Here is a 22,390-nt window from a genome sequence, read left to right on the forward strand (position 1 = left end):
GGCTGGCCTCAAACTCAGAGGCTTGTCTCTGCCTCCCAAGTACTGAGATTAAAGGTGTGTACCACCACCACCTGGTCTCTTTTTTAAAATTATGTTTACATTTATTTATCTGAAATGTGTGTATATGTATATTGGGGTGGCATGGCATGTGTAGAGGTCAAAGGACAACTTGATAGGCAATTCTGACTTTCTACTGTGTGAATCCTGGGAACCAAATACAAGTACTTACTAAGCCATCTTGCCAGCCCCAGTAGAGCTTATAAATCTTTCTTTTTGTTTTGTTTTGTTTGTTTTTTGTTTGTTTTTTTTCAAAGACAAGGTTTCTTTGTGTAACAGTCCTGGCTATCCTAGAACTTGCTCTGTAGACCAGGCTGGCCTCAAACTCAAGAGATCCACCTGTCTCCACCGAGTCCTGGGATTAAAAGTGTGCACCACCACCACCAGGCCATAAATCTCTTTTTATAGATACACATAGCAGTAGATTCCTCTTCTCTCGTTCTTTTTCATCTCTTTGTGTGTATTTGTTCATGCTCACAAGCCACCATATCTAGAAGCGGGCAACTGATTGCTGGAGATGGAGTTGGGACAGGGAAGTGAGTCAGCTGACATGGGTGCTAGGAATTGAACTAGGGATTTTTTGCAAAAGCAGTGTGGGCTCTTAATCCCTGAACCCTCCTCCCCCTTTTACCCTCTTGATAACCTTGACATCACAAAGGATTTTTCATTTTTAAGGTTATTTGTTATTGTTGTGTATGCATATGAGATTTGTTTGTGCGTGCAGGCACATACATACCGAGGCACTCATGGAAGTCAGGACTTACAGGAGTCTGTTCTCTTCCACCATCTGATATGGGGCTTGGTAGCGAACTCTCATGAGCCACCTTGGTGGTGTTATTTATCTTTATTGTTTACGCTTTGATTATATATTTAAAAGTTGCCAAATTCAAGCACACAAAGACTTATCCCTGTTTTCTATTTTGTTTCTATCCTTATACTATCCTTATCCTTATCCTTAGAGCTGTTTGAACCCTAGCTAGCCTGGTAATTGTTTAGACTCCCAGGTGTTCTTCAAACTCATATTCATGGTGATCCTGCCTCAGTCTCCCAAGTGCTAGGGTTCTAGTTGTGTACCAACAGGCCTGACTTTTTGCCTTTTGTTTTGAGAGGTTTGTAGTTTTACTTTTTAAAATAGAGCACTTCTGGGGCTGGAGAGTTAGCTCGGTGGTTAAGAGCACTTACTGAAAAAGGATCTGGGTTCAATTTCCAGCACCCATGGAGGCTCACCACCTCACCTCCTCTGGCATCAGGCACACATGTAGTACACAGGCATAGATGCAGGGAAAATACATACATAAAATAGTAAAAATAAATCTTTTTTTTAAAAAGAAAAAAAAACACATCATGAATTTGAATGTCTCTTAGTGTTTTGTTTCCCTAAAGACTTATTTACTTTTATGTATATATGTACGTATGTTTTATGTATATATGTATATGGATATTTTGCCTGCATGTATGTCTCTACCTATGAAGGCCAGAAGAAGGCATCAATCAGATCCCCTGAAACTCGAGTTATAGATGGTTGTGAACCATCATGTGAGTGTAGCTAATAGAACCCAGATTCTGTGGGAGAGCAGCCAGTACTTTCTCAACCACCAAGCCATCTGTCTAGTCCCTTTTGGTGTTTTCTCTTGGCTAAACTAACTGGACAATCAACTCAAGGACAGCCTGTCTCCACACACCCCACACATACCAGGACTGAAGATGCATTCCATCATTCCCATTTATGTGGGTACTGGGCATCTAAACTCAGGTCCTTAGGTTGTAAAACAGATACATTCCCACTGAGATATCTCCTAGACCTCATGTTTATTCCACACATTAAGGTCTGTGAACCGGGTGGTGGTGGTTCATACCTTTAATCCTGGCACTTGGCAGGCAGAGACAAAGAGGTCTTCAAGTTTGAGGCCAGCCTGATCTACAGAGTGAGTTCTAGGACAGCCAGAGCTACCCAAAGAAACCTTGTCTTGAAAAAGAAATAAACAAAAAAGTTCTGATTCATTTTGGGTTTTTATAAGTATGAGAAATAGGGTCTAGTTTGAATGCCTGGTACGCATATCCAGCTGTTTGGCAGCATTCGCTAAAGACACTTATTTTGCCAGTGAGTACATCTTACATTATAATACATTTATAGTTATAAAGCTAAGTATGCTGGCACATGTCTGTCACCCCAGCACTTGGGAGATAGAGGTAGGAGAATCAGAAGTTCAAGGCCACCCTGGATTACTGAAGACCGTGTCTCAAACAAATCCATTCACACTCGTGAAATCTCTAACCCCAGCCCTTTCCCACGCTGCAGTGGGCATGTGATTCTTGCACTCTTCTGGCCACTGTGTCCAGATCTTAGAGCTTATTTGACCACCAACAGGACTGAGACTGCTCTGATTAAGTACCATGATCGTGCCATTCAACACAGTTTTAAAACACTCTCTCTGTTGGAGAACCTGGGAAACTGAAGGCAAATTGCCAGCAGGGTCATTTTCCCTCAGGCCCTGGGCAATATCCTTGGCTTTTCCAGCTTCTGGGACTCCAGCAGCTCTTGACTTGTGGCCTACTTTCTCTAGTTCCTGCCCCTGTCTCACCAGGATGGAGGGCATGAAGGAATGACTTAGTGATTAAGAGCATGGGCTGTTCTTGCAAAGGACCCAAGTTCAATTTCTGGCACTTACATCAAGTGGCCCACAACCCCCTGTATCTCCAGCTCCAGGAGAGCTGATGGCTGCGTGCATGCGTGAGATTAAGTAATGAGTGAGAAGAGGGCTGGTGCTGCATCTCAGTCAGGCTGTCAGGCTTGAGGCCCAGGGTTCCACCACCGCTACTCCCCACCTAAACAAATCATTAACAGATTGTAAGGACCTTGTAGATCAAGTTGTGAAGTTCTGTGTTGACATGAATTTGGGGAACAGTCATTTCTGGGTGCGGCAGAGTTCACAGGTGTGTCTCACCAGCTGCTACATGCCCTAATACTGCTTCCTTGGCTCAGAGGCTTTCCCTGTCTCCTCCTTGCTTCAGCTTGAAGCTCAACTGTCACTCTTCTTGTGGGGTTTGGTCATACCATACTGAGCTGTATGACTGTCTGAGAGCCAGGGTTCATCTGACTTCAGCATGCAGCCCTGTGCCTGGACACCACAATCCACATGTAAAACAGTGACCTGCTAGGTCTTTTGGATCCAGGCCTCTCTCCTGATCCCAAGCTCCCCTAGAATATTCTGAAAGTTAACTATTGTTCTTTGGCATGCCCTTCACGTTAGGTCTCATCCCCAGCACAGCAGTAAGGTGAGGCTGGAGAGGTGGCTCAGTGTGACAGGCACTTACGATGACTGTTTCAGAGGGCCCAAGTTACAGTTCCCAGCATCCACATCACAGCTACCATTAATTCCTGCTCCAGGGATTCTGATTCTCTGTTCTGGGCTATGGGATCTCTCTCAAACACAGAAAAAAAGTAAATTTTTTTTTAAAAGAAAAAGAAAGGACACACATTAAAGTGCCTAAGGATTTGTCTGAATTACATTAGTGCAGTTAGTACACTGAAAAATTGAGCAGACAGGCTGTGCATTAGCACGGCAGCTCCAGGACACTGCTTAGTTAGCCTGCCTGAGAGCTGAATCCCATCCTTCGCATCACAAAGTAGAGTGAGAAAAGGACAGGAAAGCTGGGTGTGTCGGCACACGCCTCACCCATAACTCAGGGTGGGGGAGTAAGCAACAATAATAGTAGTAGTAAAAGGAGAAGTGTGTACAACACAGTAAACCTGTGCTGCAGCCCCACAGCTGCACTGAAACATCGAGAGCACCTGATGCCACTGTACTCTGTACTGATCAACAGCTAAAAAGAGTAGATGGGGCATGTCTTAGGGTTTCTACTAGTGTGAGGAGACAATATGACCACAGGAACTCTTAAAAGGAAAGCATTTAATTGGGGTGGTTCACCTTTTCAGTTTCAGTCCTTCATCACCATGCTGTGACATGGTGGCATGCAGGCAGACTTGGTGTTGGAGAAGAGCTGAGGTCTGCATCTTGACCCACAGGCAACAGGAAGTGTCTTTCTCACTGGGTGTGACTTAAGCGTCTATGAGACCTCAAAGCCTGTCTCCACAGTGGCACACCTACTCCAACAAGGCCACACCTCTTAATAGTGCCTCTCCCTTTGGGGGACAGTTTCTTTGAAACTACCACAGGGCACTAGTGTGGTAGTTCAGTAGGTAAAGGTGATTGCCACTGTGCCTGATGACCTCCGAATTCAATCCCTAGAGCCCACATGGTAAAAAGAGAGAACCAATTCCCATACCTTGTCCTCTGAATTCCATCTCCACTGCCACTTGTCACACGCATGCATACACAATACATATAGTCGGTCAATAAATTAATTTAAAAATTTTTTAAGTAGATGGTGACAGAGCCTGGAGCAGGGTCTTCCAAATGTCTGTACCTATGTGGCTAGGCTTTTTTGCCTGGCTCATTCATGATCCTGTGTAGTCAGTCTTTTGATTGGACACTGGGTGGGGCATCAAAGTGGGAGAGAGCACCGGACTTTCCTACCTATAGGAGGTAAGTCAGGGTTCCCAGTACATGTTGTGCCCTGAGCCAGCCATGCTGGAAGAACATCAGTATGGGGGCCACCTCCCTCCCTAGCCGGGCCCTAGGAGCGTGCATTGTGGCCTCTTCTTTGTCGACCTGGGTGCTGGCTGTCCTATTTTACCACTATTGACCCTGAAGGCCATCGAGGAGGGCACGCTGGAGGAGATCGAAGAGGAGGTCCGGCAGAAGAAATCCTCACGCAAGCGCAAGCGGGACAGCGAGGCCGGCTCCTCCACCCCGACCACCAGCACCCGCAGCCGTGACAAAGATGAGGAAAGCAAGAAGCAGAAGAAGCGTGGACGGCCTCCTGCCGAGAAACTGTCCCCAAACCCTCCTAACCTTACCAAGAAGATGAAGAAGATTGTGGATGCCGTGATCAAGTACAAGGACAGGTAAGCTGAGGCAACAACAGAGGGTTCCCTGTTGGGTGTCTGTGAAGTGTAGAGCATAGAACCTGGCACTCATCAACACTGAAGGCCTACGTTTTGGCACCCTTCTTCAAAGGGCTTTTGATCTGAAGCAGGGATGCACACAGGTGTCTTCCACCGTGATAGGGAAGGAACGGGTGGCAGGAGATAGAGGCAGGCATGTATGTGTTAGCAAAGGTGGTATATGCTGTTGGTCTGTCTGAGGAAGGACTGGTCTGGAAGGACAAGGACAGGCCCTGCAGTAGCAGCAGTAGGTGTAGTTGTTGGAATGGCAATGATGTTGAGAGGTTGTGGCTGGGTGGATCATGACTGCAGCCTCTGGTGTTCCTGCTGTGTGTCTGGTTCTCCCTCTCCCAATGTTAAGGGTCATTGAGATGTTGAGAGTTTGTAGACCTTGTCTTGTTTCTTGCCAGGTTTCGTTTTTGGAGGGAATCCTGTCTGATAAGATTTGCCACACATGAGATAGGCCATGTTTTCAGCTATGACCAAAGCTGTCAGACTACTGTTCGTGGGAACTGTGGTTCCCGTGCAGGCCTTGACTAGCAGGAGATGGACGCATGAAGCTTGGGACTTGCTAATCTTTCCATTGCATGATGTCTTAATTCACCTTTCCAATGCACACTGGCCAGTGCCGGCCCCTTAATTGAAATTTTTTCTGGACAGAAAAATTTTCTTCTCTGACTCAAGCAAAGTATGAGTCATCCAGAAGGAGAGTTAGCAAGTGTGTTTGCCAAGAGTCCACAAGCACAATAGTTTATAGTGGTGGTAGTGCCTAAATCAGCACAGATTGGCCGGAGAGACGACTCAGGGACAAAGTTGCTTGTCACCAAGCCTGATGGCCTGAGTTTGATCCCCAAGACCCAGTTGGTGAAAGGAGAAAACCAGGTTGTCCATTATTGACTCCATTATACACATCTTGGCACCCATTCCCCAGCTAGATCTGAAAATGTAGTAGGGGTGGATGGACAAGAGTGACAGCCCTGATTTGCTGCCGTTACCTCTCAGACAGATTCCACACAGAAAGGAAATGGAGGACTACTGTGGAGAGAGACTTGCTCGCTTAAATACTTGTTTTAGATATCCTTTTTTTAAGTTTTAATTTTTTTGTGTGTATGATTGTGTGTCTGTGCACATGTGCCTTCTAACAATTTTAAGTTCTTTTGAGGAAACTTAAAGCTAAAGTGAAGGAGACTGCTGAAGGTCAGTGGGACAGCAAGGTGGCCTTTGAAGTGAGCCCTGCTAAGGTTTTGGATAGCCACTTGAGAGGCGGTAACCCTTGACCCTCTTATGTTCCTCTTTGAAATAGATTGTGATTGTAAAACTGAGAAAGGTAAAAGTGTTCTAGGAGAAACTACCAGTTAGTTTTTGATCCTTGAGTCTTCCCTTCAGGGGGACACAAGCCATCCGTCATTAATGGCTAAGAAATTAGAGTTCAGAAAATCAGTTCACCACAAGGTGACTCCCTTACAATAATGCAGGCTTTTTCCAGACTGAGAAGATGAGTTGATACAAACATGGGCAAGGGTGTGAAGACATGCCTCCTAAAAGGATTTCCTGGTGACCCACTCACCATGAGGTGTGAGTGCCAGGGTCTCTGCGATACATCAGAATATCGGGCAATGCACACAAAAGCCAGGGTGACTTAGGTGCTGGTACACCTTTGTGGGCCCAGCTTTGAAATGGGGGTGGGCTGAGACAGGATGATCACAAGTCTGAGGCCGACCTGAGCTACATAGTGAAAACCTGTCTCAGAAAAAAACAAAAATGAGCCACGAGGTAGCTTAATGGGTAAAAGACCCTTGCCACCAAGCCCAATGGCCTGAATTTGATGCCTGAGACCCACATGGTAGACAAGTACTGACTCACAAGTTGTATCCTCTGACTCCATGTGTATTCTTGTGGCACACATTCCCACATGTACACAAATAAGTAACTTAAAAAAAAAAAATTGAGCCGTTGCTGGAGTACACCTTTAATCCCGGCACTTAGGAGGCAGAGGCAGACAGAGCTCTGAGTGAGGCTAGTCTGGTCTACATAGAGAGACTTTGTTTCAAAAAAAAACAAGCAAGAAAATAAAAAACACTAAAAATAAAGTTAAAATTTTTTCAATTAATATTGAGAATTTGAAAGACTGCCCCTGCCAGGATATCCAGATTTTTGGCCGTTGATGGCGAGGTCCTGAAATGACTCAGCCCCATCCTCTCAGCTGAGCTCGGTGTGCAGTTTCCTCTGTGCTAGTCGCTATGGCCCAAGTCCATAGCAGCAGGGTTGCAGTCTTAGGCAGGAGTCCATCCACAGGGCAACTGTAACCTGAGAGCTCTGAAAGCAGATATTGCTGCTACCTAGAGGGCCTTTGTCTGCAGAGCACCATGTACTTCAATTCAGTGTGGATGAGGTTCCAAACCCATCCATGGTGCTGGCCGTGGGCAGCAGTTCCTCCAAGTGGGGTCTGCCTGGAAAGCTGTCTGAAATGGTAGGTGTGTACATAACAATACAGGAAGGGCGTGTGTAAGAGACTTCATAGGCATTGGTTGTTTTCAGAGGAACCAGTTTGTTATTCGTGTATTCTGTGCCCTACTGAGAAAGCTTCCTTCCCTCATGCAATTATCCATGAGGTGACAGATGACTCACCCAGCAGTAGAATAAGCAGGCTCCAGTGCAGATTGGTTAGTAAGGTGACGACTCAGAGTTGGTTTGTCAAGATGGCTCTGTTGCAGGGCACAAACTCCTTGGATGTGGTAAGTATATAACCTGATGCTGAGCACCTTGCTGGGATGTTACTGTTCTTATAGCTGACCCTGGGGGCAAGATGTCTTGGAGCTTGATGCCTATTTCTAAGTAGCCTCCCATAGATTGGATAGTGTCATGGAGCCCAGAGCTCCCGGGAAAGAGTGTAACAGGATTGTAACAGATTGTTGGAAGCAGGTCCCTTTACCCTAACAAGGGTTGCTGATGGCTACAGTCACATGTCACCTGAGGAAAGTCAGCATTGCCTCATTTTCCTGGTCAGAAACTTAACTCATTTGCCAGAGGATTTTTTTTTTAAAGATATATTTATTTATTATGTATACAACTTTCTGCCTCCATGTATACCCACACGCCAGAGGAGGGTGCCAGATCTCATTACAGATGGTTTGGAGCCACTATGTGGTTGCTGGGAATTGAACTCAGGACCTCTGGAAGAACAAACAGTGCTCTTAACCACTGAGCCATCTCTCCAGCTCCCTGCCAGAGGATTTCAAAAGGATGTTTAGGTACAACATTGACTTGTTTTGTGGATACGTCTGACACTTAACTAAATTTGCTACTAGTAAGATGAGCACAGCTGTGGGACAGCACAGTGTGAGCCTATGGGAAGTCTGCTTTGTTGTGGGGAGAGCGGCCAAGGGTGCCCACAACTGCGGTAACTGATGGAAGGCCGTCAGTAGCAGCAGCTCTCTGGAGAGGCCTCTCCCACTGTCCCTCCCTTCCTGGTGGCATCACAGACATTGCCAGTTTCCCTGCAAGTGTAGAGACAGCCAGGGATGCCCCTGGGCACCGGGGGTTTCGTTGGGGCTCTCTCATGTATGCGTGGCTGGCTGCTCACATGTCTGGCCTCTGTATCTACCACCTCTGCTAGTCAGTCTGTCCCAGAGCCACCAGCCGGGATCACGGAGCCCTACCCCCTCCAGAATGTCAGCACCCAAAGGCAGAGGCTACAGATTCTTTATGACGTACTTGTCATCCAGAAGGCTCTGAGCCAGCTCTGGTCTCCGGCATGGTAGGCAATATTCACAAGTCAGGCCTAATATCTCTTACCCCGTTGCAGATATGCTGGGGAGAATAACATTGTAGCCTCAAACTTAGTTTTGTTTTTTATTTTAGACAAATGCTCTCTATGTAGCCCTGTCATCAAAACTGCTTTCTTTTTTTTTATTATTATTTTTATTTGTTTTTTGTTTTGTTTTTCAAAATAGGGTTTCTCTGTGTAGCTTTGAGCCTGTTCTGTCCTAGCACTCACTCTGTAGACCAGGCTGACCTCAAACTCACAGAGATCCACCTGCCTCTGCTTCCCAAGTCCTGGGATTATAGGTGTGCACCACCACTGCCCAGCGCCTTAATACTTGACAGGCACCGAAGAATGATTTTGGGTTAGACCATAGACCTACTTCTGGGTGACGGTTAGATTGCACGTCCATTTGGCAGCCTCCAGGAACTAGTGCTGCTGGGTTCAAGACAAACTGCTATGGAGAGGCAGGGAAGCCCTGGCCATGTTAGTGCTGCTGGCCATTGAGGCTGTGGCTTTCTGGCCCAGCTTGAGTTAATACCCAAGAACTAAACTTGTCTCCTTTTTATGTTCTCCCATAGGTGCTGGTAGCCAGTAGGCAGGGCCTACTGACCTTGGCTCCATAGCACCAACTCGCAGTATACCTTCCTGCTATGGCACACAGTGGGTAGGAGCTTGAACTGTGTGACTCTTGAGTCGGTGCACAGGCAGGCAGAATTGAGCTCATGAGCAGAGCCCCGTGAGAAGAGGAGGATCCCTGCAGTTCAGTCCTCTCTTCGTGTTAGAGAACCTGCCAGACTAAGAGGAAAACTGTGCCTGCCTCCTGCAGAGCTGAACACCATCCCCAGCTAGTACTGTAGCACACAGCCAGTCAAAATGAAGTGGGAAAAAGAACTTTTTACTTTGAAAGTAAAACATGGATGAAAATTAAGTATGGACTCAGGAGTTAGGTTGTACCTTGTCCTGGACCATGGAATAGCAAGGGCCCAAATCAACTCCTTTCAAGTGCATAGGATTAGGTTCCAGAGCACTGTAGGGTGCCGTCTCAGCCAGCTGTGCACCTCCCAGAGCCCTTGCTGGTGTGTAGATTGTGTGTTCCACACTACTAGTGTTGAGGTCATAGTAACAACATGTTTGTTCCACAAGTTGTGCATTGTGTGTTATATGACAAAAAGGTGTGGTGTTTGCACTTGACACTCCAGGGTGGTGGGCACACGTTCAAAAGTTTTGAGTTGTAGATTTTAAAATTCTGTTCTAATCCTGTACCTCAGTTTCCAAATGAAGAAACAAGATTGAGAGGTCAGGCATATGGGAAAGTGAAGCTAGGTAGGATGAAGTCTCAGGCCCAGAAATACCCAGCACTGCCTGGGACTTCTCAGCAAGCCATACTGTCTCCTTCCAGCCCCTACTCAGTGTAAAGAGACAGGAGGCAGATGTTTTTCAGAAGAGAGAGGCTGTGCTCTATGCAAAAAAAAAAAAAAAAAAGCCAAGCTGTGGGTTGTTGCCTGCCTGAGGTACTTCTGTGATTAAACCTGTCCTCTTGAGTAATGGAGATGGGCCAAATTAGCTCCAGGGTTTTCCAGCTCCTAAGCCTTTGAATGACATCTGGGCTTGCTGCCTGTTGGTTCTAGGTTTGTGGCCAGCACCATCTGCTTAGCTCCTGGCCCAGAAGCTGCAGCAGACTTTGGCAGATCAGGTGAGCCCTGGCCAGGCCACAGACAGAGCCCACTCTGCAGCTCGGGAGAGCCTTGGCCTGCTTCCTTGTCTAGCCACCTAAGACTCTGAATTCACCTTAGAATCTACCTGAAAAAGCTCCACCTATTCTGGTTAGAAGGCAGATTCCATCTTGGGCTTCATGCCCTGGGCCAAACATTCCTACACCAAGGAAAGCAGGTGACTGATAAAGAGACCAGTGATCAGTTCATAACTCACAAGCAAACAGGTGGGGCTGACAGGTGAGGTACTGGATGGAGTCTGGAGCAGCTGGGTCCTTTGCCCTCCTGCTCTGTTCCCTGCAGTCAGCAGCCTATGTCCCTGTGAAGGCCTTCCATTCGGTAGAAGGTCCCAGGTCACATTCGCAAAGTCTCCACATATGGTGTATAGGTCACCCTCTATGTAATGAGCTCAGATCCAGTTACTCCCAGTCCATATGCTCTGCTAGTTCAGAATACCCCATCACTCATTGGCTCCCAAGTTTCTTATGCCTCAGAAGAGGATTGAGGTGTCCTTTGACAGTGAGATTACTCCACAGTCACAGATGGAATGCTGACAAATTCAGTCTGGGCTGCTGTCACTCAGTACTGCAGACAAACCTTGCGCTTCCCTCATCTTGCCTCTAACCTCAGTCAACCCACAGAGCCATGGCTAGCCTTGCTGTCCCTTTGCTCTGCTTCCTAATTCTCAGATGCTTTCCTGGCATAACCGTGCGCCTGTCATCTCCTGTTCCATTCTCCGCTTGCCTTCACCAGTGCCATATCAGGACCTTCATCAAATGAAGGTGTTGAAGTTGTGTCCTATATATTACTGGACTCTGTGGAAGGTCTTCCAGACTTCTTGAACCCTAGGTTCAGATTCCATTGTTAAAAACCAGCATGATACCATAATAAGAACTTTGGTTCCAGGGCTGGTCTGTGCGTCCGAAGCCGGAGTATTTGCCTAGTATGCATAAGATCTTAGGTTCCATCCCAGCACCTGGAAGTGCACGCCTGTAACCGTCAGCATTGAGGAAGTGGAGACGGAAGAATCAGAAATGAATTCAGGGCCAGTTTGGGACACATAAGACTCTGTCTTTAGAAGACTTGATTTGTCACTTGTGATGGCACACACCTTTAATCCTAGCATTTAGGGAGACAGAGGCAGAGGCAGTCAGATCTCTAGGTTCGAGATGAGTTCCTGGACAGCCAAGGCAACACAGAGAAACCTTATCTTTTTTGTTTTGTTTTGTTTTTTTTGTTTTTAGTTTTTTGAGACAGGGTTTCTCTGTAGCTTTGGAGCCTGTCCTGGAGCTAGCTCTTGTAGACCAGGCAGGCCTCGAACTCACAAAGATCCTCCTGCCTCTGCCTCCCGAGTGCTGGGATTAAAGGTGTGCGCCACCACCGCCTGGCCTGAGAAGCCTTATCTTGAAAAGTAAAAAGAAAAGACTTTGACAGTAACTATTCCTGAATGCCTGAACTGGTGTGGAGGAAGGCCCTGCCCATATGGTGGCAGTACAGTCGAGGGCCCCACATGGGCTGCTGACTCCCAAGAGGGCCTGCAAACCAACTCAGAGTCCTCCCTGGTAGAACCTCAGTGACTGGACCCTGGGCCTAGACAGTGTCCCTCTCTGTAGTGATAAAGTAGGACAGTATCTTCTCTAGGAGCTGACACAGAGAAGCAGAGCGGCAGCCATGGTTCTACCCCCAACTGTTGCCCACATCGTTGGCTGTTAATAAAGCAATGAAACTCAACAGGGAAGCCATGGCCATGGCCCGCACTCCTGTGTCTGGTTGAAAGAGGGCTCTCCCAGCTCGTTCATGCCATCCAGACACAGGTTCAGATTCCCCTTCCCTCAGTTCTCATCCTACAGAAGCATTCATTGGCAAACCCCACAGAGAAGCATGGATAGGCACAATGGTGTCTGCAGGGAGCTCTGCAGTGGATCTTCCTTGTGGTGAGGTGGTGTGCAAGGGACAGCTCAGGCTCCTCAGCCTCCTGCACGTCCTCCTTCCTTTGTGCTCGTCTCAGTTTGTGGCTCATGGTTTGCCGTGAGTGAGGAGACAGGCAGGCAGGACTGGGTGGGAATGCTGAGAACAACTGGAGAGAACATCTTTACCGAGGTGACCAATCCTCAGCTAGTGGTGTGGGGTTGTTTTCAAAGTACATGTCTCTATCCAGTCTGATGCTAGGAAGATGCCTCTTCAGCAGGACAAAGAACACCTTGAAGAGAATGAAATGAGCCACACATCAAACAAGTGTTTGCAATAAGCAAGTTCAAGTCCCGTTCCCAGATAGATGAACAAATCCAGGTTCTGACAGTGTCTGGAAAGGTTGCAGAGTGCTAGCAGCCTTCAATATGGTGCTCAGCTTCACTGTGCACCCAGAAACATGGGTGGACCATAGAGATGCCAGGTCATAGCCTCACTGCAGAGTGGCTAAGGAAGAAAAAGAGCTGTCATGGCCCCAGGCCATCCATCTGCTGCCAGCTTACTGCCCGGGAGGGTTTCCTGTGACCAAGTGCTTCCTTTTCTAATATGTGTCCTCATTTTATTCCTGTTGCTGTGGTAAAACACCCTAAGATACAGCTTAAGGGAGAAAGCGGTTTTGTAGCTCACAGTTCCAGGTCACAGCTCATCGGAGCAGGGACGTTAAGACCATTTACTTCTGACATCCAATTCCATTACATCTGGTCATGAGCAAGTCTCCGAATGCATATGTGCTCACTCCCTGCACGTTTACAGTCTAGGAAATTTTCTGCAATGGAAGGGTCCAACCACTCTGTTAACACAGTCAAGAGTTTTCCACAGACATGCCCACCAGCCAACCCAATCCAGACAGCTGTTTGTTGGTTTGGTTTTGTCTCTGCGTACCCCTCACTGTCCTGGAACTCATTCTGTAGATCAGAAGAGCCTCAAACTCAGAGATCCACCTGCCTCTGCCTCCCGAGTACTTGGATTAAAGATGTGTGCTGCTGCCACCCTAGCAACTGCTGACTTCTTTTTTATTTTTGGTTTTGTGTGTTGATTTGTTGAGACAGGATTTCTCTTTGTAACCTTGAGTGTGCTAGAACACTCTCTGTAGACCATGCTGGCCTCACACTCAGTTTTGCCTGCCTCTGACTCCCTAATGCACCATTGCCACCCAGTCCAGCTGCTGGCTTCTTAATACCCAGTGATGCGCCCCAGTGCCTGTTAGCAGTAGCAAGATTTGTCACTTGTGACTCTCAGCATGATGCTACATCAACATAAGGAGAACAGACTCAGCTAATTCCACCCCCACCCCCAGAACCACTCCAGGACACAGGGATGGCAGGATCATAGGCCTCTGGGTGTAGCTCCATGGCTGAGCATTTGATTAGAATGTGTAAAGCTGGTTGAATACCAGCATCGTGAGAAATGTGTGGATGGAACCAGCACCTCGGGCCAGAGGTTACATTTGCATCAAGGTGAGGTGTGTGATAGGCTTCCCTGGGGAGGGGCATTCAGTGCCCATGTCAGTGGGCAGTCTTGAAGAGCTTGGAACGTTATTCAAGTGTGTGACAAGCTACGATTATGTTCACCTCTCACTGGCTAGGAAGCTAGGCAAGTGGGCCCGGGGATGGAGAAGGATCCAGCATGGTACTGTATCACAGTTGTGATGTTTTAGCCCCCAAAGTATGATGGCATTGACTGCCCGAGAGGTCCTCACAGCAAGTGCACAGTCTTAGGGTTCACTCATGTTTCTGAAAAGGGAAGGGGGCTGTGTAGGCCCTTATTCCTCAAGGGTGGTGTTGTTCCTTGGGTTCTTGGGACAGGCATCTATGTTTCCTTCCCAGGAAGAGTCTTGTACCATCCATAGTCTGTCTGATCACAGTTGTCAATCTTCCAAATGGATTTATAGCAGAGGACCATCATCCACCTGGCCTGCATGCAGACCGAATGTCAGGTAGCACCAAGGCATAGTATCACCATGTGAGGTTCCTGCACAAAGGGAAGTGTCTGCTTGCCTGGTGAGCTGCATGACTTAACTTGCTCAAAGCCGAGTTTTCTATCCACATAGAGCTGCCATCAGCATCCTTCGCTGCTCACCAGGATGAAAGGTGGCCTTGAACTGTGCTGCCAGCTGCTGTGTGATAGACAGCGCTGACAGGATACCATGGAATGCACTGTCAGCAGTACCAGAGCACAGAGAGCTCAGATGGGTGCTTTGAAGATTTCTAGAAGAGGTGGCATAATGGGGAGATCTCTGTGATTTAGAGACCAGCCTGGGCTACATAGTGAGTTGCAGGTCACCCAGGGTATGTAGATGAAGGGACCTCAGAAACAAAAAAGACAATTTGCCAGTCTCCTCTAGCTAGTGGTTCCCAGCCTGTGGGTTCTGACTCCTTTGGAGTCGCATATTTACAGTATGATTTATAACAGTGGCAGAATTACAGTTATGAAGTAGCAACAGAATGCTTGCATGGTTGAGGGTCACAGCATTAAGAACTGTATTAAAGGTCTCAGCTCTAGGAAGATGAGAACCAGTGCTCTAGAGGGACAGCTGACTCTCTGGGGGTACCATCTTCAGACCACAGGAGAATGGCTGCAACAGCTTTTGTCACCTGGCCTAGTTTCATTTCTGTTAATGTGATAAAATGCCATGACAGGAAGCAACTAAGGAAGAAAGGGTGTCCTTAGGTCACGGTTCAAGGCAATCTGTCATTGTTGAGAAGGAAATCAAGACAGGAACTAGTCCCATCACAAGCACAGTCAAGAACAGAGAGAAATTTTCACCCAGGGAATGATGCTGCCCACTTTAGGCTGGGGCTTCCTACACCAAATAGCACAGTCAAGGCAATCCCTCAGAGGCATGCCCATGAATCATCATCCAAAACCCATCATCATGGGGAATTGGAGGCAGGAGTCTCTTCAGAATTATGGAAGTGGCACTGAGCAGAGCTGAAGGGGAAATGAACTGTTTCTAAATGCTCAAGACTCTTCTGCGTTTGAGTCACAATTTAAAAATAAAGGAAGGAGCGCACACCTTTAATCCCAGCACCTGGGAGGCAGAGAATTCTGTGAGTTCAAGGCTAGCCTGGTCTACAAACGAGTTACAGGACAGAAACCCTGTCTCAAAAAAAGCAAAAGAAGGGGCAGAGGATGGAGGGAATAGTGGCATAGTTCTTAAGCAAGCCTGCCACACTGGGGACATCTTTTTATGGAGACGGTTTGCTGAGCTGTCCAGGCTGGCCTTGGATTCCTGGGCCCCACCAACTTGGCACCTCCTATTTGTGTCTTTGCCTACCTGTCTTGTGTTAGTGAGAAACAGTTCTTGCTAAGAAACAGAGTTAAATGAATCCTTGCTGCATCAAGAAGGCTCTGCTTAGGAAATTGCACAGCAGGGTCAGTTTAGGAAACCTGGCCAGTGCTCTGCCATTGCAAAGAAGAAGCTCCCACAGCAGGCGTATATGCAAGTGCAGGAAACCACATCCTTTGGAGACTACAGACAGCTCTGTTTTGCTGGAGGGCATGTGCCATAGCCTCCTTGAGGCCCATACACGGGCTAGTACTGAAGATGTAGCCCTGAAGGAGATGGAAGATGCTAGTCCTATATGTACCCAGGCGTGTCCCTATACTCCTACCCCACTCCATGCTGGATGGAGGAACAAAGGGAACAAAGCTGGAACTTCTCATGCTTTCCCAGCAGCAGCATAATTTGATGTTGTGGTACAGGGGCAGTTGCTCTGTAGAGCATGTGCCATGCAGGGACAAAGCATCCTCCTGTCTATTGTATTCTAGGGACTCTTGTGTCTGTATCAGGGGTTGTGATCTCCATGCACTGAGATTTTTTTTTCTTCTTCTTGTGGTGCTGGGATGGAATCCGAGATCTTCTGCATGCTAGGCAGACGCTCTACCAATGAGTTCCATCAGGCCTAGCCATTTAGAATCTTCTAAAACAAAACAAAAACTTTTTGTATTTTGATCATTTTCACTTCCTACCCCGCACCCTAACTCATTATCTACCTTTTATAACCCACCAAGTCCCATTTGTGCTGCCCATCATCTTGTAGGTATGGGGCATCCACTGGAGCCCCATTCAGTTTGTTGGTTAGTTTTTTGAGATAGGTTCTCACCCTGTAGCCCTGGCTGGCTTGAAACTCAACATATAGACTGGGCTAGCCTCAACTCAGAGATCCTCTTGCCTATGCCTGTTGAGCACTGGGATTAAAGGTGTGCACCACCACCCCAGCCTATTTTGAATTTAGGGTTTTTTAAAAGAGAAAGTTCAGGGTCATTCTTGGCAACGCAGCAAGTTGGAGGGCCACCCTGGCTATTTGAAAAGAAGAAAGATAATGAAGAATAGAGGGGTGCTGGAGAGGTGGTCGTGGAGCTCAGTGCCACAGGGACTCTCCCTACAAATACCACCCTCTTGGCCCTGGGGGGCATGGTTTCCTCTGCCTAACTCACTGGCTTATCTGCCACTTGGAAACTCTGAAGGGCTGGGCAACTGTCAGTTGATTGGTGAGGGGGTGGGTGCATTCTGGCCCCTTACACCAGCTACACAGAGACCCTAGGGAGTCTGGTTCCCTCCCTCTGCTAGTGGGTGTGACCACATCTGCCCCCTTAGGCTCTCTGCACAGCCTGCTCACACCACTTGCTGTAGGGCCCGCTAAGGTTAGCACTTCAGGACAGCAGTCAGGGTGATGCTAAGCTGCAGCTCACCCTTATATGAAGCAGCACTTGTCCCTTTGGAGAGCCCAGGACACAGCTGTGCTCTTCCTCTTCCGTCCTGGGGTTTGTGCCATGTACTCTGAAGACCTCTGGCTTGGTGCCACCCTCAGGAGAGATGCTTGTGGGAATTGTGGCCTCAGGAAGGTCCCTGTAATGCTCTCCGTGCTCAAGCATAGAATGGAAATTAAGGTGAAATGGGTGTGGTGGTGCACACTTTACTCTCAGCACTCAGGAGACTGTCAGAGCCTGGTCTAGAGTGAGACTACTGATGGGAATGAGAGTGCTTGGAGGTGTGTGCTCTGAGGGTGGCAGTGTGACACTCCTTCCAGAGCTAGGCTCAGAGACGGCACCAAACTGCGTCCTGCCACTGGACCTGGTTATCCGTCAGGAATGTTTCAGCATTCAGAAGGCCTCAAACACTTAAATAGCTGCCAGGTTAAATGGAGGGGGTGCTCACCTTCAGTCACAGCACTGGGGAGGAGGCAGGCTGTGATTTCTGAGTTTAAATCCAGCCTTGTCTGCATAATGAGGCACTGTCCCAAGAAGATAAAAGAACTTCCCGGTCTTTAAATCCTCCTCTTAGCCGGGCGATGGTGGCGCACACCTTTAATCCCAGCACTCGGGAGGCAGAGGCAGGTGGATCTCTGTGAGTTCGAGACCAGCCTGGTCTACAAGAGCTAGTTCCAGGACAGGCTCCAAAACCACAGAGAAACCCTGTCTCGAGAAACCCTGTCTCGAAAAACCAAAAAAAATCCTCCTCTTCTGTCCTTGTGTGATGGTGCAATGTCTCTCTCGGGTGATGGGCCAACGCCCGGGAGTGACACACACCGTGTCACCTTGCAGCAGTAGTGGAAGACAGCTCAGCGAGGTATTCATCCAGCTTCCCTCACGCAAGGAGCTTCCTGAGTACTATGAGCTCATCCGAAAACCCGTGGACTTCAAGAAGATCAAGGTATGTGGGTGCCAAGAATCTGGGGCTCTGGGAGGACAGTCAGGTCAGCCCAGCAGTCACAGCATGGGCAGACAGGAAGTCATGGCCCAGAGTAAGGCCTCCCTCTCTCCCCACAGGAACGCATCCGCAACCACAAGTATCGCAGCCTCAATGACCTGGAGAAGGATGTGATGCTGCTGTGCCAGAATGCTCAGACGTTCAACCTCGAGGGTTCCTTGGTGAGCACCCGCATGGCCATTGTGCCTCCTGCCCTTCATCCCCCTGCAAATAATGGGGTTTGAACAGTTTGGTCTGCTTCTGTTGCTGAAAGCTGTGTCCCTTTCCTTGGTAGTAAAGGGGTCACATGCAGCTGCCTCTCAGCCTTGTTGTCTGTCTTGCAGTTTTATTTTATATATGGTGTTTTGCCTGCGAGGTGTCCATGCACTACACGTGTAACTGGCGCCTGCAGAAGAAAACAGATCCACTGCTCCATGCAGTTGTGAGCCTGAGTCCTCTGCCAGAGCATGGTGCTCTTAACCCTGCGTCATCTCTCCAGCCTGTGTTGCGGTTTTATATTTACTCTCTTGAAAGACATACTGTGCCGGGAGTCTTTTCTGTCGGGAAATGCCTGGCAGTGGTTCCCATCTGCCTCTGGTAGGGAGGGGCGGCTTCCAGGAGATAGGTTTTTCTTTGTAGGTCATGGAAATACCATTCCAATAGGATTGTGTATTTCTGATATCATTCATCTTTATAGACATCAGGGCCTTGAAAAGTAGAGTCAGTGAGGGAGAAACTGGCCAGTGCACATACCTCCCAGCCCTGGCATTTTGTCATCCAGGGAAGGGTTGTGGGGTGGCATTGCTGAACAGCAGAGCTCCAATAGAAAGTGACATAAGCCCTGTGTCCTCACAGATCTACGAGGACTCCATTGTCCTGCAGTCTGTCTTCACCAGTGTGCGGCAGAAAATTGAGAAGGAGGATGACAGTGAAGGCGAAGAAAGTGAGGAGGAAGAGGAGGGCGAGGAGGAAGGCTCCGAGTCTGAGTGTGAGTGAGGGAAAGGGGCAGACTTGCTGCAGCAGCTCACAGATGACCTGAGGTGCCAGCTGTTGCCTCAATTAACAGCTTACTTCCTTATGTCCCCTCAGCCCGCTCTGTCAAGGTAAAGATCAAACTGGGCCGGAAGGAGAAAGCCCAGGATCGACTGAAGGGGGGCCGGCGGCGGCCAAGCCGGGGGTCCCGGGCCAAGCCCGTTGTGAGCGACGACGACAGTGAAGAGGAACAGGAAGAGGTGAGGTCACTGCAGCCCTTAGTTAAGCCACACCCCGGCCAGTCCCCAAGTCCAGGCCACTCTGCAGATGGGTAAACTCATCATTCTGTAACCTTGAATGTTCTCACAGCCATGTCTAGCAGCTTACAGTGCAGACCCAGGCCCGTAGCCAGGCAGCAGCGGTGTGCTTAGTTCTGGTAGCACACATGCTCCAGAGCAGGGGACTTTGGGTTTATGGTGAAGCCTGCAGAGCAGCTAGATTGGACAAGACAAGTCTATGTCTGGAGCCACCAGACAGGTGCCAACACATTGGAAGCCTTCCTGTTTGGTGAAGCCTTCTATGGGACACAGGCTGGGTCCTCAGCTTCTGCCTTGGCTTATATGGGACAGTTTCCACATAGGACCAGTGAGTTAAAAATAAAGAGGACTGGAAAGGTGGGTGCTATTCCAGAAAATTCAGATTCAATTCCCTGCACCAATGCAGGGGTTTAGAACCATCTATAATTCCAGTCCCCAGGGATTCCATGTCCTCTTATAGCTTCTGTAGCCCTGAGGAACACATGGTACACAGACATGTGTGTGAATAAAACACTCAAACGCATATTTTAAAAATTCAAATGGAGCCACGCAATGGTGACACCTGCCTTTAATCCCATCACTCGAGAGGCAGAAGCAGGTGGAATCTCTGAGTTTGAGGCCAGCCTGATCTACAGAGTGAGTTCCAGGACAGCCGGGGCTTCAGAGAGAAACCCAGTCTGGAAAAAACAGTAAAATGGGGAGGTTCTGCAAAGATGGCTCAGAGATTAAGAATGTTAACTGCTTGTGTAGAAAACCAGAATTCAGTTTCCAGTACTCAGGGGTGATTCAAGTGCCAGGGGATCCCAGGCCTCTAGCCTGAGTGCACATACTCGTGCCCACACACATACACACACCTGAACATTACATAGTGAAAACAAGCCGGCTGTGGTGCTGTGCCTTCAATCCCAGCAATAAAGAGACAGAGGCAGGCAGCCAAGATAGAGGCCCTAGCTCAAAAGAAAACAAAACCCAAGTCTTTCTTATCTGTTTGTTCGTTCTTATGTGTATTTTGTCTGCGTGTGTGTACGATGAGTATCCGTAGTGATCATGGAGGTTAGGAGGAAGGCAATGGGTCCCCTGGAATTGGAGTTAGAAAATGTTGTGAGCCGTTATGTAGGTTCTGGAAACTGAACTCAGGTCCTCTGTAGGAGCAGATAGTTCTCTTAACCACTGAGCCATCTTTCCAGCCCTAAAAAATAAATCTTAATAAAATAGTGACTGCAGTCTGGTGGTGGTGGCGCACGCCTTTAATCGAGCACTCAGGAGGCAGAAGCAGGCAGATCTCTGTGAGTTCAAGACCAGCCTGGTCTACAAGACAGGCTCCAAAGCTACAGAGGAACCATGTCTTCAAAAAACATAAATAAATAAAAATGACTGCAGACATATAGTGGTGCAGGCCTGTGATCCCCGGCCTTGGGAGGTAGAGGCAGGAGCTTGTGGTTATCCTTGGCTGCATAGCAAGTTTGAAGCTGGTCTGAGCTGCATTAGACAAATACCAAAATGGCCATCATAAAACAGGACAAATTTCATACTCAGAATAGCTGTAATGGGCCGGTTGCCTCTTGGAGCATTCCATAGTGGTCTGTCCTACACCCCAGCCAGTTTCTTTCTCATGTCTACTCGTAACAGGGCTGCCATATTGCAGGGCAGGACCCAGGTTTTAATGTTTTCTTTCTGCTGTGTCAAGGTATTTTATTCCTTGGGATCTGAGATCCATAGACTCTTCCCCAGCACTCAGGAGAGTGCCTAGGTGGCGGCCACTCAGACCCTGTCCCCTCTTCCTCCAGGACCGCTCAGGAAGTGGCAGCGAGGAGGACTGAAGCAGACATTCCGGAGTCCTGACCCCGAGGCGCACGTCCCAGCCGAGATGGAGTAGCCCTTAGCAGTGATGGGTAGCACCAGATGTAGTTTCGGACTTGGAGAACTGTACACATGCAATCGTCCACATTTATAGGCAGAGAAGAATAGGCCTGTCTGTCGGCCCTGGTCTGGCCTTGAGTCTCTACCAGCATTAACTGTACTGTATCTTACTGGACAGAGCCGATGCTCCAGGAGGTCCGCAGGCCCCGCGGGTATGTCAGTGTCACTGGAGTCAGACGTAATAAATTAAACCAATGACAAACCACTGCTGGCCTCTCTGTACTCTTTGTTGTTACGGTAGGGTCTGGACCACAGAGAACAAAGACCTTTGGTAGGTGGGACTAGCTCGGGGGCAAAGTACTGGCCATGTCAAAGGTGCATCCCTACCACCCACACATGCCAAGCAAGCCAAATGAGTGAGCTTTGGGTTCAAGTGAAAGCCTTCATCTCAATGTGTTCGGTGGAAATGAATCACAGAAGATGCCCAGTGTCCATCTGTGGCCAGCATGTGCGAATGAACACACACTAGCCATGTGCACATGCATATACATCCTGCTCATATACACATCCACATGGGGCAGTCCCTCGTTTGGTCTGGGTAGATGGCACTATAGGCGACAGTGTCTGCAGCACAAAGTCCCTGTATCTTCAAAGCCACGGGCCAGGCCCCAATCCAGTCCAACGTACTGTGCTCTAAGACAGTCATGGAGAAGAGCCTCCATGCTCCTTCAGGCTTGTGCCACAACTATCTGGCTAAACACAGTTTTTTAATGGCATTTAAAATCTGGGTCTTGCTGGACCTGGATACTCAGGCCTTTAATCCCAACATTTGGGAGGCAGAGGCAGGAGGATCTCTGTGAGCTTAAGGCCAGCCTGGTCTACATGGTGAGTTCCAGGACAGCTAGAACTCTGTCTCAAAAAACCTAAAATAAATGAAAGAATAGAATAGAATAGAATCTGTTTATTCCCAGGAGGCAAAGACGGGTGGATCTCTGTGAGTTTGAAGTCAGCCTGATCTACAGAACAAGTTCCACAACA

The 22,390-nt window shown here is 48.2% G+C and overlaps 1 protein-coding gene across 9 annotated transcripts in view; it reads left to right on the top strand.

Annotated features, from left to right (window-relative positions):
* Smarca4 (SWI/SNF related, matrix associated, actin dependent regulator of chromatin, subfamily a, member 4) overlaps positions 1–21,617 on the top strand; it is a 102,693-nt gene extending 81,076 nt beyond the window's left edge. For 4 of the 9 annotated variants that reach the window (XM_057766802.1, XM_057766801.1, XM_057766806.1 and 1 more), the window contains 6 exons: positions 4,763–5,026; positions 18,059–18,167; positions 18,284–18,385; positions 19,059–19,191; positions 19,293–19,435; positions 21,280–21,617. In XM_057766802.1, the coding sequence (XP_057622785.1) occupies positions 4,763–5,026; positions 18,059–18,167; positions 18,284–18,385; positions 19,059–19,191; positions 19,293–19,435; positions 21,280–21,312 (784 nt within the window). In that variant the 3' untranslated portion in view covers positions 21,313–21,617. The remainder of the gene's footprint in view (positions 1–4,762; positions 5,027–18,058; positions 18,168–18,283; positions 18,386–19,058; positions 19,192–19,292; positions 19,436–21,279) is intronic. The other 5 variants (XM_057766805.1, XM_057766808.1, XM_057766803.1 and 2 more) reach the window with 3 other exon arrangements.
* Positions 21,618–22,390: the final 773 nt, after the last annotated feature.

The sequence above is a fragment of the Chionomys nivalis genome, chromosome 4 (assembly GCF_950005125.1).
Source record: "Chionomys nivalis chromosome 4, mChiNiv1.1, whole genome shotgun sequence".
Classification (NCBI taxonomy): domain Eukaryota; kingdom Metazoa; phylum Chordata; class Mammalia; order Rodentia; family Cricetidae; genus Chionomys; species Chionomys nivalis.